We start from the raw sequence: 14988 nt of genomic DNA, 5'->3' as shown, positions 1-14988 counted from the left end.
AGAGAAACCAAATTAACATTTCCAATTGATGACTTCTCAACAGAACTGGCTTGAATTGCTGCATTTAGTGTGGCGTAGGTACACCCGCAGTACTGTTATGTAGGGAATTCCATGATTTTTACCCAGCAATGGTGATAAATTTCCAAGTCAGGATGTTGTATGGCTCTGAGGTGAACTTGGAGGTGATGGCGTTTCCATTTTCCTTCTGCCCTTGTTTTATTGGCAGTAAGGATCACAGGTTTGAAGAAGCCTTGGCAGTTGTTGTAGTGCATCTTGAAGTTGAAGGCTAGTAAATGGTAACTTGAAGTTGAAGGCTGTTAACTTTTTCTTCCAAACAAAGGAAATCTCTAGATTTAATTTTTTAACGTATTTAAAATGTTCTGTTTTAAAAACAAGTGCAAGTTGTTGACTAGACCATCTGCTAATTTCTCTAAATTTAGTGGCACGCAGCTTATCAACTTGAATTATGAGCTGTTTCTACTTTCAGATAAATGATTGAAAGCATTTTGAGGTTTTGACTATAAGGAAGTAGAAGCTTGACAAACTATTAGAACTGCATTAGGAAGATTCGAGAGTTCACAGCTGGCGTTATGGTGCATTGTCATATCTCTTGTCTTCAACGTGCAATCTAAAGCAGTGGACGAGCACATAGTTGACCATGAACTAACTACTAGTAAACACTAAGATTGGAAACTAGGATTGTAAGCACAACAAGAAAATTGACCTTTAATATTGCACTACTGTTTCATGCTTATAGCTGTAAAATTTGATTTTAAGCCTGCTTAACTTCTGAGTTGACTGGTTCCATGCTAAAGTTGGCTGTTTGCCCTGAGTTGACTTGAGGTCAATCCTTCAAGCATTTTATTTCAGTTGTTTTGAAAGCATAAAAATTACTTGAAATAGAAACATGCTGACCAGGTTGTATATTTCCCACATTCAGCATCAGTTAAAGTTTGCACATCTGAAATAGTAATTTGTCTTTGTACAGATGCTGATGGATCTGTGCAGTTCAGCACTTTTGCTTTAGGTTGCATGTTTCCAGATTTTGTTCTGATTATTTGTACACTTTGCTTCGGTGCTTCCTAGTCTCTTCATTGTGTTTGCTTTAAACTGCCACTGATTTTTGTTTTGCATTTTCCAGAAATGGCTGAACAAACTGCTGAGACACATCTGCATCTGATAACATATATTCACTTCTGGAATTTGTAGCTGAGGAATTGGCGGCCAGAATGCTGCATTGTTTGACCTGAGAAAATGGGTGTTAATGCATCTAACTACCCTCAGTCTTTCTCCCAGAGGGTAGGAGGAAATTCACAGGCTCAACAAACGTTTATAGGTATGTTGTGTTCTATTTATCCCAGACAATGTTTTGTGAAACTCTTGGATTTTAAGGCAAGTTTAGGATATAGCTCTAGTAGTTTCCTTGATGCTCTGGTTATATCATCTCATGATGACTTTGAATTATTTGGTGATTAATTTTTTGTAATTTTATTTGTCCTGAGGATGAGAGTAATTCTGGCAAAAATGCGTTTACTGTCCATTCCTACTTGCCCTGAGAAGGTAGCTTTGGGTCTTCTCCTTGAATTGCTGCTGTTCTTGTGGCGATAGTATCCCTACAATAATGCAAGTCGGGGAATTTTAGTAAAGCGATACATGGCCATGATTTTCAAAACAACAATGGTAGAAAGCAGAATGGTCTCTGGTTCTATCCCTGGGCTTTGTTAAATTGGGTAATTTTTCCCACAGTGCTGCAGTTTAGCAGATTTTGGGGGAGGGAAAGAACGAGGAGGGTTCTCGCTCTTGATCAATATCGGTTGACCTTCCTTGAAGGACATCTGTGTGAACATTTTGAGTACAGGATTGGATTTGGGTGCACAACGTTTCACTATGGTTGAAAAACCTGCCAACACTCTATCCACACATAGCCTCAAAAGTGGCACTTGGTGAGGTACTTGAAAGTGATGACACCTGTATGCCTCACAGAAGGACTTTCAGGAATAGAAGGTGGGGTGACCTGGGTTAAACTGCATGCATAATGCTGACATACTGTTAACTGAAGTGATTGTCAACAGTAAGGAAGGATTTGGTAAAATTGACTTGCATTTAACATAAAAATTATCCAACAACTCTTCATTACTGTCATTCTCTTGTACCTGATAGCTTTAGCAGATTTAAAAGCAAACCTGTTACTTGTATTGAAGGAGCAGATGTTTGACATATGGCACAGTATAAATTTTTGTTTTTATTGCACAGGAACATCCTCCTATTTACATCAAGGATATGGATGCGAATCAAAATTATATAGCCTTGAACACAGCCATGAGAAACCACAAGACAAAAAGAAAAAGAGTTCTGGTCTTGCAACTCTGAAAAAGAGATTTATAAAAAGACGTAAATCTAATCGGTCTGCTGATCATGCTAAGCAGATGCGTGAGCTACTTTCTGGATGGGATGTAAGGGATGTAAATGCATTAGTAGAAGAATATGAAGGCACTGCAGCTTTGAAGGAGCTTTCATTGCAGGGTAATTTGGCGCGACCAGATGCACGGACCTTGCAAAGGGATTTAGCAGATCTTTATGAGTACAAGTACTGCACTGATGTTGATTTAATTTTCCAAGATACTTGCTTTCCTGTACATCGTGCCATTCTGGCAGCAAGATGTCCCTTTTTTAAGACTTTGCTTTCATCCTCACCTGAATATGGTGCTGAAATTATGATGGATATAAACACAGCTGGCATAGATTTGCCTATGTTTTCAGCACTATTACATTATCTATATACAGGAGAGTTTGGGATAGAGGACTCCAGGTTCCAAAATGTTGACATCCTGGTACAACTTACTGAAGAGTTTGGAACCCCAAATTCACTGGATGTTGATATGCGAGAACTTTTTGATAGTATGTGTTATTATGATGCTATTCTGAGCTTTTCATCTGATTCTGAATTGGAGGAAGCATTTGGAGGAACTCAGAGTTGTTTAGATGAAGAACTCTGTGGGCATAAGGCTGTCCTATCTGCACGGTCTCCATTTTTTAGAAATCTTCTCCAACGACGAATAAGGACTGGTGAAGAAATTACAGATCGAACTCTGCAGACTCCAACTAGAATTGTACTAGATGAGTCCATCATTCCAAAAAAATATGCAAAAGTAATTTTACATTGTATGTATACAGATCTAGTGGATTTGTCTCTGGTACTACATTGCAATCCATCTGTAGGGAGCCTGAGTGAAGTCCAAGCGATGGTTGCAGGGAAATGTAACATGTCAAGAGCTGAAGAAGCAATGGAACTTTACCACATAGCTCTTTTTCTGGAGTTCAACATGCTTGCTCAAGGTGGGTTTATGATCATTTGAAATGGGCCTAAAAGTCATGTGCAGAAACATGTATATCTTTTATTTTCACCAATATTGGTAAACAGGTCTAATTACAACTAACAGTCAAAGTAAATGCTTGTGGTATGCTTTTACATTAAAAGCAGAAGTGTAGTTTGTGTATTTAAGAACTTGTGAAATGCAAAAGATTAGAGCTTTACAAGAGTTGATTTTCTGAACTTTTTGATAAAGTTAGGACATTGTGTGGAATAAAACATTAAAAAATTGACAATGGGATCAAAATATTGCTTTTATCCTATCAACCTTGGATAGCACTGATTCAGTAAATAATTTTTCTTAAAGCTGCAAGTGTGCTGCATGTTAACCAAAAGGCGAATGAAAAAATAAAGTGTAAAAATCTTGGTTGTGAAATGCATCAAGTTCATCAGTAATAAATAGCAGGGTATATTGATTTTTTCTTTTAAACTGAATAGGTTTGCCTGATATACTTTCCTATTTCAAGCTGCAGAATCCAGCAGGGAGTCTGATTGACAGGCTGGAGGCAAGTGCTTTACTGAATGTATTTCTCACCCTGTCGTTCCCATCTCTCCAGTCTGATGTAATTAAACTCCGGGAAGCATCACCTAAGTAAAGTCAGAAGCTGGCATGAAGTGCAAGAGATCTTCAAAATAGACCAGCTATTTCCCAAAGGTCAGCTAGTGACCTTTTGAATAACTGCAGCATTCTTCATGATGACTTCTGATGTTTCCAAGTCACCATACTATATCTTGGATCCAGATACACGCTAGTGTAAGCTAACTTTCTGGAACTTATGGAGTGGGGGTGAGGAGAAGAGAAGCATCCGGGGGCAAGGGACTGGAGATGTTTCTGATCCATCTGCTTCTTGGTTCATGCTAGCTGTAAAGCAAATCCCCTGTTCCGGTGCTTCTGTGACCCAACAGTGGTGAAATTCCATTCACATGTACAGTAATCTAAATTGGGTGCACTTGAAACTGAGGAAATGTTTATGGGCTAATAATTCTAGGCCCTCTCCTTGTAGTCATTACGGTTTCCTTTGCATCCTACGTATACACAGGAGGAAAAAGTCAATGGGCTCAGGGAAGAAAAAAATACTTGCATTTATAGGGGAGCTTTTCACGATCACTGAACATCTCAAAGCACTTTACAGCCACTGAAGTAGTGTTGTATTGTAGGAAATGCTGCAGCCAATTTGCGCACTGCAAACTCCCACAAATGGCAACGTGGCAATGATTTGTTTTTGTGGAAGAAAAGGAACAGGTGTGGTAACTCATACTGGTAAATTTCAGCAAGAAGCACAAAAGTCACAAATATTTCATATAGCATGGTATGGATGGTATGCCAAATAGATCACTTCGGAATAGCCAGCGTTTAGAGATGACAGAGGCATGCATGAGGGTTTTAATAGTTACCTAAGAGGGATGGAATTGGTGATTGGGGCAGGAAGCAAAGACACTGACTTTGGATTTTTTAATGTTTAGCTGGGGCAATTGCTTATTTAAGACTGGATGTTGGACAAGCGGTGGTGCAGCAGGAAGTTGGGAGTGAAGGAGGACTTGCAGGGGAGGATGCTTGGGGGATGAGGGTTCGAGGATGTGGTCAGAGTTTTATTAAGAATTGACGTCACAGGAGTCAAAGGGCTGCAACAGTCTAGGGGATGGCTGCGAATCTGAGTAGGGGAATTTTTATATGGAGGGGAAATGTTTGGTGGTCAGTGAATTCACATAGCATTCTGACCTTGGAAATATGTTGCCACTTCATTGTTGCTGGGTCAAAATCCTGGACCACCCTACTAACACCACTGTGTGTGTGTACCTATACCACAAGGACTGCAACGCTTTAAGAAGGTGACTCACCACCACCCATCTCAAAAGCAATAGGGATAGACAATAAATGCTAACTTCCAGCGAGGCCCAAATTTCATGGATGAAGTTTAAGAAAAAGAGCTGAACTTGGGATTGTAATTGAGCCTGAGGAGCCATGTAGTGCGGAGACTGAGATAGAAGATCTTGGGATGAATAGGGTTTAGTTTGCTAATTCTGTTGCATATTCTATCATTCATAAGATGGGTCCTTTATCCCATTTACACTTTGACTTGGTCTCCACAATAATATCTTGGTCAAAGGACAGCTTTGGTATATTTACTGCACTGAACAAATTTGTGTTTTATTCATATAAATGTGTAAACACAAATGTGCCTTGATATATTGAATTTTCTGAGATGCAGTTTTAAAAATTGCATTATTGGGTCTGTTATATTTGTTTTTGGAACATGAAAGCCCATTGAATTAAAAAAAAAATCCTTAACCACTTTTTGAAAATTGCTTCAAAGAATTCCATCAACAATGCCAGGTGACTTGTGTTGTTGCTCACAGTAAGTCTGTGCATTGCATGGCATTTTGTTGAAGCAGATCTGAGTCCCTTTAAGCTATGAAAGTCAGATTGTTAAGAAACCCAGGCTGAGGTCATGCAGTGTTTCATTGTTGATCCAGGAATTATGGGAATCTGCTTCTCAATTTTAAGCTGGAGGTTAGAGGCCATGAGCACTTTGTGCGTTTTGTATGTATATGAAGGAGGGTGTCTGGGAAAGGTTAGTAATCCCTCAATTTTAATACTTAGCCTAAACAATATAAATAATATTTCTGAGCCTAAATTAATGCAAAAAGGGAAGGAAATTTACATTCAGCCTGAACAAACTCAATAATTCTTCAAGCTACTTTTCACCAGAGGGCACACACAAGTTTTGTTTTGGAATTGCATATTGATATGTGTTCTCTTCCTTATGCTCAGCCTACATGATGCTAATGTTATTTTGTCCATGAAAAGAAAGATTGTGTGGGTGGCTGAAAAGTAAGATTTCAGTTGTATTCTCTAGTTATAACTGGAGTTTTGAGGGTTATATCATAAAAGCTGCTGAGACTATATTTTCTGGTCTAGAACCTCATTGGATTTATAGAAAATCCCTAAATTCAACTAATGGTTTTTCTAAAATTGTTTGCAAAGTATAAAAAAAATGGTTTCCCCATGTGGTAGCAATACTGTTAATCAAGTTTGGGAAATTTCCATGAAAAAGTGATGACTGATTAGTTAGATTTTGAGATGTACCATTATGCAACCTAAAAGTCTTTCTGTCCACAATCAAGTGTTGATTGTGTCCTATCCTTGCAATAATGAAACCTGAAAAATGAGAAAAGACCTAATGCAATCCATGTGTCTGTGTCATGGATGATTGGTTACAACCAATTCCAACTTGCCCACTGGAGTGTTTATTGCATTCTTGGAGTAAAAATAGCCAGGGAGATGTGAGATCATTATCATTTTGAGGACAGGGCTTCTTTTTACACAACCAAACTTCTGTATGTTCAGCTTTTTTTTTATTGCAATACTCTTTAAGGAATTATATATGCTCTCATTCAGTAGTGTCGTCTTATTCTCACATTGCTTTGTTAAAAATGAATCTTGCTAATAAGTCTTTTTGATGTGAAGGAGCTTTTTTTTAGTTGAACTTTGGTATTTTTTAATGACTAGGCACAAAATGAATACATTTGATCGGCATAGATTTAAGACTGAGAATGTTTACGGTTTAGACTTTCAAAACTATTTGTGTATATAAGTTTGAAACTTGTTCAAAGGAAGCACTGGCAGATCAGTGATAGTGACTAAAACTGAATACACTGCTGCAATATTTGCAGTAGAATCAAGTACTAATGAGGGTCCTATCTTCAACACATTCTTGGATCACTTCTGTTCATGCAACAAAAAAATGATTTGCAAGTTATGTGGTCTGTGCACTTTGTCCCTGAAGTTGACTTGCATTGATACTGTACATTTTTCATCTTAACCCCTACTCCTCATTGGACTTCCAAAAAGCTGCCCTGTGTAATGTGCGGTCTCTATCTTTGCTTTTGGAATGCCTAATAGTAGTAGTAAGCGCTTCATTTCTGGAATCATCTTAGATTTCCTCTGTACTTTCAACTGCTTTGACATCCTAAGCTAGATAGAACATTCTAAATGTGGTCCAACCAATGATTGATATAGGGTTTGCATTAACAATTTGGGCTTGTACTCGATGCTTATGTAGTATTTCCCTTTCTTGTTTAAACTGCTTTATTTGCATGTTCCCACTTTTTGAGATTGTTGTATCTGAACAAGAATGTCTCTGCTTCTGTGTCCTTTTAAAAGTTTTACTGTTTCCTCCCCTGCCCCGCCCCGATTTCTTGCATCTCATTTCTGTACATTAAATGTTATTGACCTTTTTGAAATTATCAACATGAAGCCAATTTAGATGAATAAAGAACATAACTTATTTCAGTAAAATACTTGTAGCTCCAGTCTGTGTGTGAACCATGGTTAGCTTGGGGCACTGTAGTTGCTGTAGCCACATAAAGCTATTACCAGTTCCTCCTTCACTCTGCATATCGCTAGCTGCTCTCCCACATAATCAATGCTTCTCACAAGTCCTTTTCTACATTGCTTTGCCAAGCTGAACATCTTATTCAGCTGTTCATCAGTGCTTGGTCTTGATTTTTTTCATGATGTCCACATGAGAAAGATAACTGGGTGTACCTTTGCTTCATAAGTTTGTTTTACTGGTTGTTTCCTTGCTCTTTCCCTGACTGCTTTGTTTGTCATTTTCTGTCAATCTGATCCTAACATTTGAAATCTCAAGTTTCCCGTTTCTTTTCTGTACTTAATCAGGTTTCAGTACAGTGTAGCGGTGTTGCTATTACATAGCCTGTTTAGTATTTCTCCAGATGTTATGCAGCTCATCTCCTTGGCCAATTTCAATTGGTCATTCCTTACAAAATCATTTGCTGCAGATTATACATTGGACATTGCACTGGGCTTATATACATCATTGATCAATGTTATCATATCCATGAAGACCTTTTAGAAAATTGTTTAGTCCTGAGTTGGAGTATTGTGCTCAGAACTGAACAAATGGCCTTAGGGAAGGCAAAAAAATCGACAAACTTAAAATGAACGATGAAGGGTTTCAGTTATGTGGAGAGACTGGAAGAGCTGGGATTTTCAGAGCAGAATAGGTTTAAAAGGCCAAATTCATGAAGGCTTTTGATAGAGGTAATAAGGAGAAACTGTTTCTAGTGGCAGAAGGATCTGGAGCGCAAACGCCTGCTGCCGAACCTAAAAGGGAGAACAAGGACATGTCATTAGTTAAAGTCATCACACTCTCACTGTGCATGCCAGGTACCCTCGTGAGACCATGGAGATCTGCATCACGGTGCCATCGTCTTCCAATGATCAATTGGGACTCCAGGTTCGAGGCTCACATCAATGAAGAGACTACACTAGAATGGTTGCACAAGCCAAAAGCCTCACCTCTGTGCGCTGCACACTTAACTTCGTCTGGCACGCCCGCCTCTCCACACCTAGTTGCGTGTGCTGGCTGTTGAGCTCCAGAGCATCTTGCTCTTACCTTGAGACGATTAGGAGGCTAGTGGGGCCTCCGATGCTCCATGACTTATTTTGTTGTGGGTCGTCTTCTCCTGAAACAACAGAGGAGCATTGATTAGTCCACTCTATGCCTGCAGCACCATTGCAGCCTGGCCACCTGAGGAGCACCTGGCAGAGCACCTCCAAGTCTTGGCCCTTGAGCCGCAAGGCCCTTAGTCCAAGCAGCCAGGGCTCACCCCCTTGGCCAGCTCTAGTGTGATGGACAGTTGGTACTCAGGCTCTAGCACCTCTGAGGTCCACAGTGGGGGACTGCCAGACCTTAATACATCTGCACACTGACCCACGCCAACATGGTATTTGTACTTCCGGAGTGCACCAGGTCATTGAAGCACTTATGGCACTGCACCACATCATGTCTACTCACCATTGCTGCCACCTTCTTCCATGCCTTCATGGTAAGGTGCGCTGGCCTCCTTTTCCCATCCCTGGGGACAACGGCGTCCCTCCTGGCAGCCGCCACCTCCAGGAGCAAGGCGAGGCACTCATCAGGAAAGCGGTGGGCTGAGTGCCCATCCGACCTGCCCTCCTGCCTGCTGTGTCCAGCTACAACTCGGGTCCATCACGAAGGTTCAGGGATGTCCTCCGTGGCAGCTTCCTGGGGGCTGCCTGGGCCGCTTTTGGACCCCGCAGCCAACAGGCCTCTGCCCTGCTTGGCCCTTCCCGGTCAGTGTGGAGCCGTGTTTCACGTTGAGTGGGCCTTAATTGGCCTGCCAATGTGAAATCCATTTCGCAACCGTTCCTGGGCCTGCCCACCTGCTGAGGGGGAAAACCCTGCCCTATGTTTCTCTAAAAGAGACATATAAAAAGATTTTAAATTAAATTTCCTTTGGGTAGCCACACCTTTATCAAAAGAATCATATGCTTTCTGTCATTTTGGAAATAATGTTTAAATTGCATTTTCACAGGCTGCGAAGATATTGTGATGGAGAGCATCTCCCTGGACACCTTGATTTCCATTCTGAAATGGAGTTCACAGCCTTATGGTTCTAAATGGGTTTATCGACAGGCACTTAACTTCTTATGTGAGGAGTTCACTTCAGTCATGATCTCAGATGTATTCTTTGAACTCAGCAAGGACCACTTGCCGACTGTCCTTCAGTCAGACTATTTGCAGGTATTGAATTATGTTTTTCATCTGACCTAGCTTGAGAAAATCCAAACATCAAGTGAATTTATATTTGACAAAGCTATTAGCCCTATATATATAGATATATATATATATATATATATATATAATATATACATACATATACACAAGCTTTGAGATTTCTTAGTGGAGTTGGGTTCAAGTGCTTAATTGCCCCTGATTTGGCAATTGCACACGCTCAAAAGATGACCATCACAGGAAATGGGCTGCTTGTTTATTCATTGTCAAATATGAAACTTAAGTTTAACAAGTTAAAACTGATGCACCTTGAGCACAACAATTCACCCAAATCGGCTTAAAAACCTGTTCAAAATATTTTCAAGAATGTTTGTTTTTGATTGTTAAAACGTTTCATATACTCAACATGCCTTTAAGCGCATGTAATATTTAAAGTAGATGTAACATTTTAACTGAAAAAAGGCTACTGGAGTGTACCTTCCTATTGCAGCACAAAATTGGCAATTGCCTTTGCATTTTAATTTCAATTTAGGTTAGTTTCCAAACTGAGAATGCTGAAGGATTGGCTTGAAAATCCATTTATTCATTATATCATGTTAGCTTCCTGTAAACACAAAAGGAGAACTGTTTATATAAGGCCTATCCCTCAAGCATGCACTGTGACTTCATACAGGCTGTATTCAATTATTACAGAGAGTTAGGATTAGAGATGACTGAAGCCTTTGTCCTAACTGCACTGAACCAGTCATAATGTAAACATTAATGTTCATTTTGCAGCAGAATTGAATAATGTTTCAAAATAAAACTTTAAATGATTTTCAGCACTTAATTAGTGCTATTAAGGAGAATACATTTATATTTAACTGTAAATACATTTATATTTAACTGTATGGACACATCCTTCAAATGTGATTCATTCATACTCTTTGTACATTTGAGAATTCCGATTTGAAAAATGTCTAGTATTTCATATTTAAAAGGCTGCAATTCACATTTGTGAGTGTACAGTGGCATGCAATTCCATCCGATTCCTGCAAACTGCAGTTTGGGATAATCATATAGTGGAAAGAAGTTCATTTGAACTACAAAAAATACAAGGAGTTTCTTCATAATGCAGAGGAGAAACTTCCTAGATGGTAGCATACCACTACCAGTAAACGGATCATATCTATAGGTTTGATGTACCATCTCTTGACAAAGGCACCATTCTCTTACATGAGTGATACTGGTTCAGAATTTAACTTATTCCTGACCTATTTCCTGTTCCTCCTTTTCTCTCTCCTTTACTTTTTTTAAATTAAAGCTCCTACTGGGGGCAAGAGAGACCTTCTGTTTTTGGATAAAAATGTTTGTCGTCTTAGTCAGAATCTCTTTATGGAAATAAGTTTAGACAACAGACCATTACTTAAGTAACTGTGCAGAATTGCTAATATTCTGATTATGGTATGCAGTTTTGTGGCATATAGGCATCAATGCAGGACCCTTTAATTTCTATCAGGAATAAGTGGGAATAAAGGGAATAAAGGCCTATGTCATTTTTTCAAATTCTGCCTTTACTGTTACAGCGTGTTTAGAGTGGGAAGTAGTTTCAAGAGGGTAACTTTTGACCTCTCATTCAAAATCTTCGCCCACTATTGCCCACTCAACCACCATACCAGTTTTCTCAATGAGCACCCTTCACTTCCCTCACCCTCTACACTGAATGGCTTCTCATCCTTGGCGATTTCAACTTCAATCTAAATTCATCATGTTCTCTCTCTCGTCTCGGGTTCACTGCCTTCCTATCTTCCCTTAATCTCGCTCTTCATCTAAATTCCCCAACCCATATTTAAGGCCTTGCAATCTCATGTAGCCTTGCTACTCCCATAGTTTCAATCATAGATAAGGCTATCCCTAGTCGCTATATTGTATCATTGTCCACCCTCATCTGGCTTCCCTCTCCAAACCCTACTTCCTTCTGTATTTACCCCTGGAAAAATAACTTGTAAGCGCATGAGAGTCCCTTGTCGAGTCTCACTTAGGTTCGGAGCTGTACTTTGGATGAACAGGAATGAATGGCTCAATGTCAAATACTGTGTGAAAGCAACAATCTTTATTAAACAATTATTAATGATTGAAAGAAAAGGAAAGAAAGATAACTTTGTTAAAAAGAAAGGAAGAAGGAAAAATAGAGGAAGAAAGACATCTTTATTGTGTTAACCCCAAATTGGTCTGTTCACAATAGCTCCCCAAAATGGTAAAACAACCCCAAATTGTTTGAGACAGCTCCCTAAAATGCAAAATTGCAAAAATTAGTGGTTGCAGACCTTGACTACAACTCAATTCCATCTGCACTCTCAAAATCCCAAGTGTCTAACTTTTGGCCCTCTATTCATCACAACTTTTCTGCAGCTACCAATCTGCTCAACTGTGCCCCCATCTGCACCTTTAGATGCCCTATCCCCATTAAACCATTACTCTGTCTCACCCTGGCCATTCCCTGGTACATCCCTTATCTCTGTTTCCTTAAGTCCAAGTTATGCAGACTTGAATGGACATAGCAAACAACTGTTTATCCATTCACCACCAGATCTGGTTGGATCACATAAAGCACCATCAGATCCTGCTCTTGTCTGAGAAAGCTGCTTTCTATCCCGGGTTCATCCTGGAATGCAAAGGTAACCCCGGCTTCTTTTCTCTGCTGAAAACCACCTTCTTAAACCCCTCTCCTCTGTCTCCTCCACCCTCACCTCTAACAAGGGAAAAGATCTCATAGGCTTCTTTGTTACTAAAATGAAACCAATTGATCAGCTACCTCTGCCCTCCTTTCCCCTAACCCAGTGGGTAAAATTTCCTCTAAGGTTCCATCCCGTACTAGCCTTGAATTTGTATGTTTCTTTGGTTTCTCTCCTATTCTGTATGTGCCCTCTCCAAGCTCATCTTGTCCATGAGACCCACCTCCTGCTTTCATGACCCTATTCCCAGTAACTGCCTAACTTCCATTCCTGGCTCCCATGTTAGCTGATATTGTTAATGGTTATCTCTGCTCAGGTTATGTCCCTCTCTCCTTTAAACCTGTTGTCATCAGCCCTCCCCTCAAGACATATCCCTTGACCCCTCAATCCTTGCAAACTACCAATCTGTCTCCAACCTCCCTTTCCTCTCCAGTCCTTGAATGTGTTGTCACCTCTATGTTTAAATCTCTCCAATCAAGTTTCTGTAGGACTGAGGCAGTTCTTAGTCACAAATGACATCCTATGTGACTATGACAAAGGCAGGCTATCCACCCTCCTCATCCTTGGACCTCTCTGCAGTCTTTGACACAGTTGACCACATCATTTTCCTTGACTGTCTCCACTATCACCAGTTGGGTGAGAATCACCATCAATGACATCTCCTCCCATTCTTGCACAGTTAACTTTGGTGTCCTCCAAGGATCTATCCTTGGCCCCCTCTTATTTCTCATCTACATGCTGTTGCTTGATGACATCATGCGAAAGCACAACATCAGTTTTCATTGTATGTTGACAGCACTCAGCTTTCGCTCACCACCACCTTTCTTGACCTTTTCACTTTCTCTAAATTGTCTGATATCCAGTACTGAATGAGCAGAAATTTCTCCTAATTAAATGTTGGGAAGACTGAAGCTGTTGTCCTTGGTCCCCATTACAAACTCTGCTCTCTTGCTTCATTGCTCTTCCTTATAGCTGTCTGAGGCTAAACCAGACTGTTTTTGCAACCTTGGTATCATATTTGACCCCAAGATGAGCCTTCAACACATATCTGCACTGTCACTAAGACTGTCTATTTGCACTTCCTTAAAATGGCCCAATTCCTTCCCTGCCTCTGGAAGGTTGCATCCTTGGTGCCTCTGATTCTTCCAGACTTCGCTATTCTACCACACTCCTGACTGGTCTCCCACATTCTACCATCCGCCAACTTGAGCCCATCCAAGCCACTACTGCCCCTGTTCTAATTTGCACCAAATCCCATTTACCCATCACCCCTGTGCTCACTGATCTATACTGGCTTCTGGTTAAGTAACACCTTAATGTTGAATTTCTCATCCTTATTTTCAAATCCCTCCATGGTCTTATGTTTATAACCTCCAACCCTACAACCCTCTGAGATTTCTGCACCCATCTAATTCTAGCCTCTTGATCATTCCTGATTTTAATTGCTCCATCAATGGTGGCTGTGCCTTCAACTCTCTGGGCCCTAGGGTCTGGAATTTCTTCCCTGCCTGTCCCTCTACCTTTCCTCCTTTAAGATCATCTTTGATCAAACTTTTGGTCAGCTGCCCTATTATCTCCTTATGTGGCTCAGTGTCATATTTTATTTGATAATGCCTCAATGAAGCACCTTGGGATGTTTTATTATGTTAAAGGTGCTATAAAACTACAAATTGTTGCAGTTGAGACATTTCAGAATTTAAACTGAGCTTTGCAAATTCTGTTTTGTGCTGCAAAAGACATTTTTTTAGCATTTTTTGTGTTAAGTCAGATATCCTTATATAATTTTTAAATGATGTACGCATATATAGATCAGCTTTTATAAAGACATTTTTAGCACAATTTCAAGCTTTAAATTATACTTATGGATTGATTTATTTCCCTTTTATGGAGGGACATGTTAAGGGGTTATCAATGATTCAGGTATAAGCAGATGCCAAATGTGCATTTTATTAAAACAGTACAGGATTAGGAACAAATTAGTTCAGAATATCCAGTATGATACCAGCTTCTCTTCCCTGATGCTAGACATTTTATTTTTAAAATTAACAATACATTTTTCTTTAAGGCTAGTGAGCAAGATATCCTAAAGTACATGAATAAATGGGGAGAACACCAGCTCATCAAACAAATGGCAGAAAGAGGTGAGATAGTATTTATGAATTTTAAAGCATTTTCTTTATCTCTGGTTAACTAGAGTGCATGAGTTCGACTTCCAGAAGTTATTTTGCAAAATGAAAACCTTGAAGATGGACATTATTTCAAGTCTTTTGATGTAAAGAAAGAATCCAGTCTGTCTCCTTGTAATTATTTCAAAGTGTCTGTGCTTGTTTCGAGATGATGT

At 39.7% G+C, this 14988-nt stretch overlaps 1 protein-coding gene across 5 annotated transcripts in view; it reads left to right on the top strand.

Annotated features, from left to right (window-relative positions):
• Positions 1-14988, top strand: part of btbd7 (BTB (POZ) domain containing 7) — a 65750-nt gene that overhangs the window by 25535 nt on the left and 25227 nt on the right. For all 5 annotated transcript variants that reach the window (XM_041214827.1, XM_041214828.1, XM_041214825.1 and 2 more), the window contains exons 2-5: positions 1142-1336; positions 2254-3336; positions 9734-9942; positions 14713-14788. In XM_041214827.1, coding sequence (XP_041070761.1) covers positions 1255-1336; positions 2254-3336; positions 9734-9942; positions 14713-14788 — 1450 coding nt within the window. In that variant the 5' untranslated portion in view covers positions 1142-1254. The remainder of the gene's footprint in view (positions 1-1141; positions 1337-2253; positions 3337-9733; positions 9943-14712; positions 14789-14988) is intronic.

The sequence above is a fragment of the Carcharodon carcharias genome, chromosome 20 (genome assembly GCF_017639515.1).
Source record: "Carcharodon carcharias isolate sCarCar2 chromosome 20, sCarCar2.pri, whole genome shotgun sequence".
Taxonomy (NCBI): domain Eukaryota; kingdom Metazoa; phylum Chordata; class Chondrichthyes; order Lamniformes; family Lamnidae; genus Carcharodon; species Carcharodon carcharias.
This window is presented reverse-complemented; position numbering and strand designations above follow the sequence as displayed.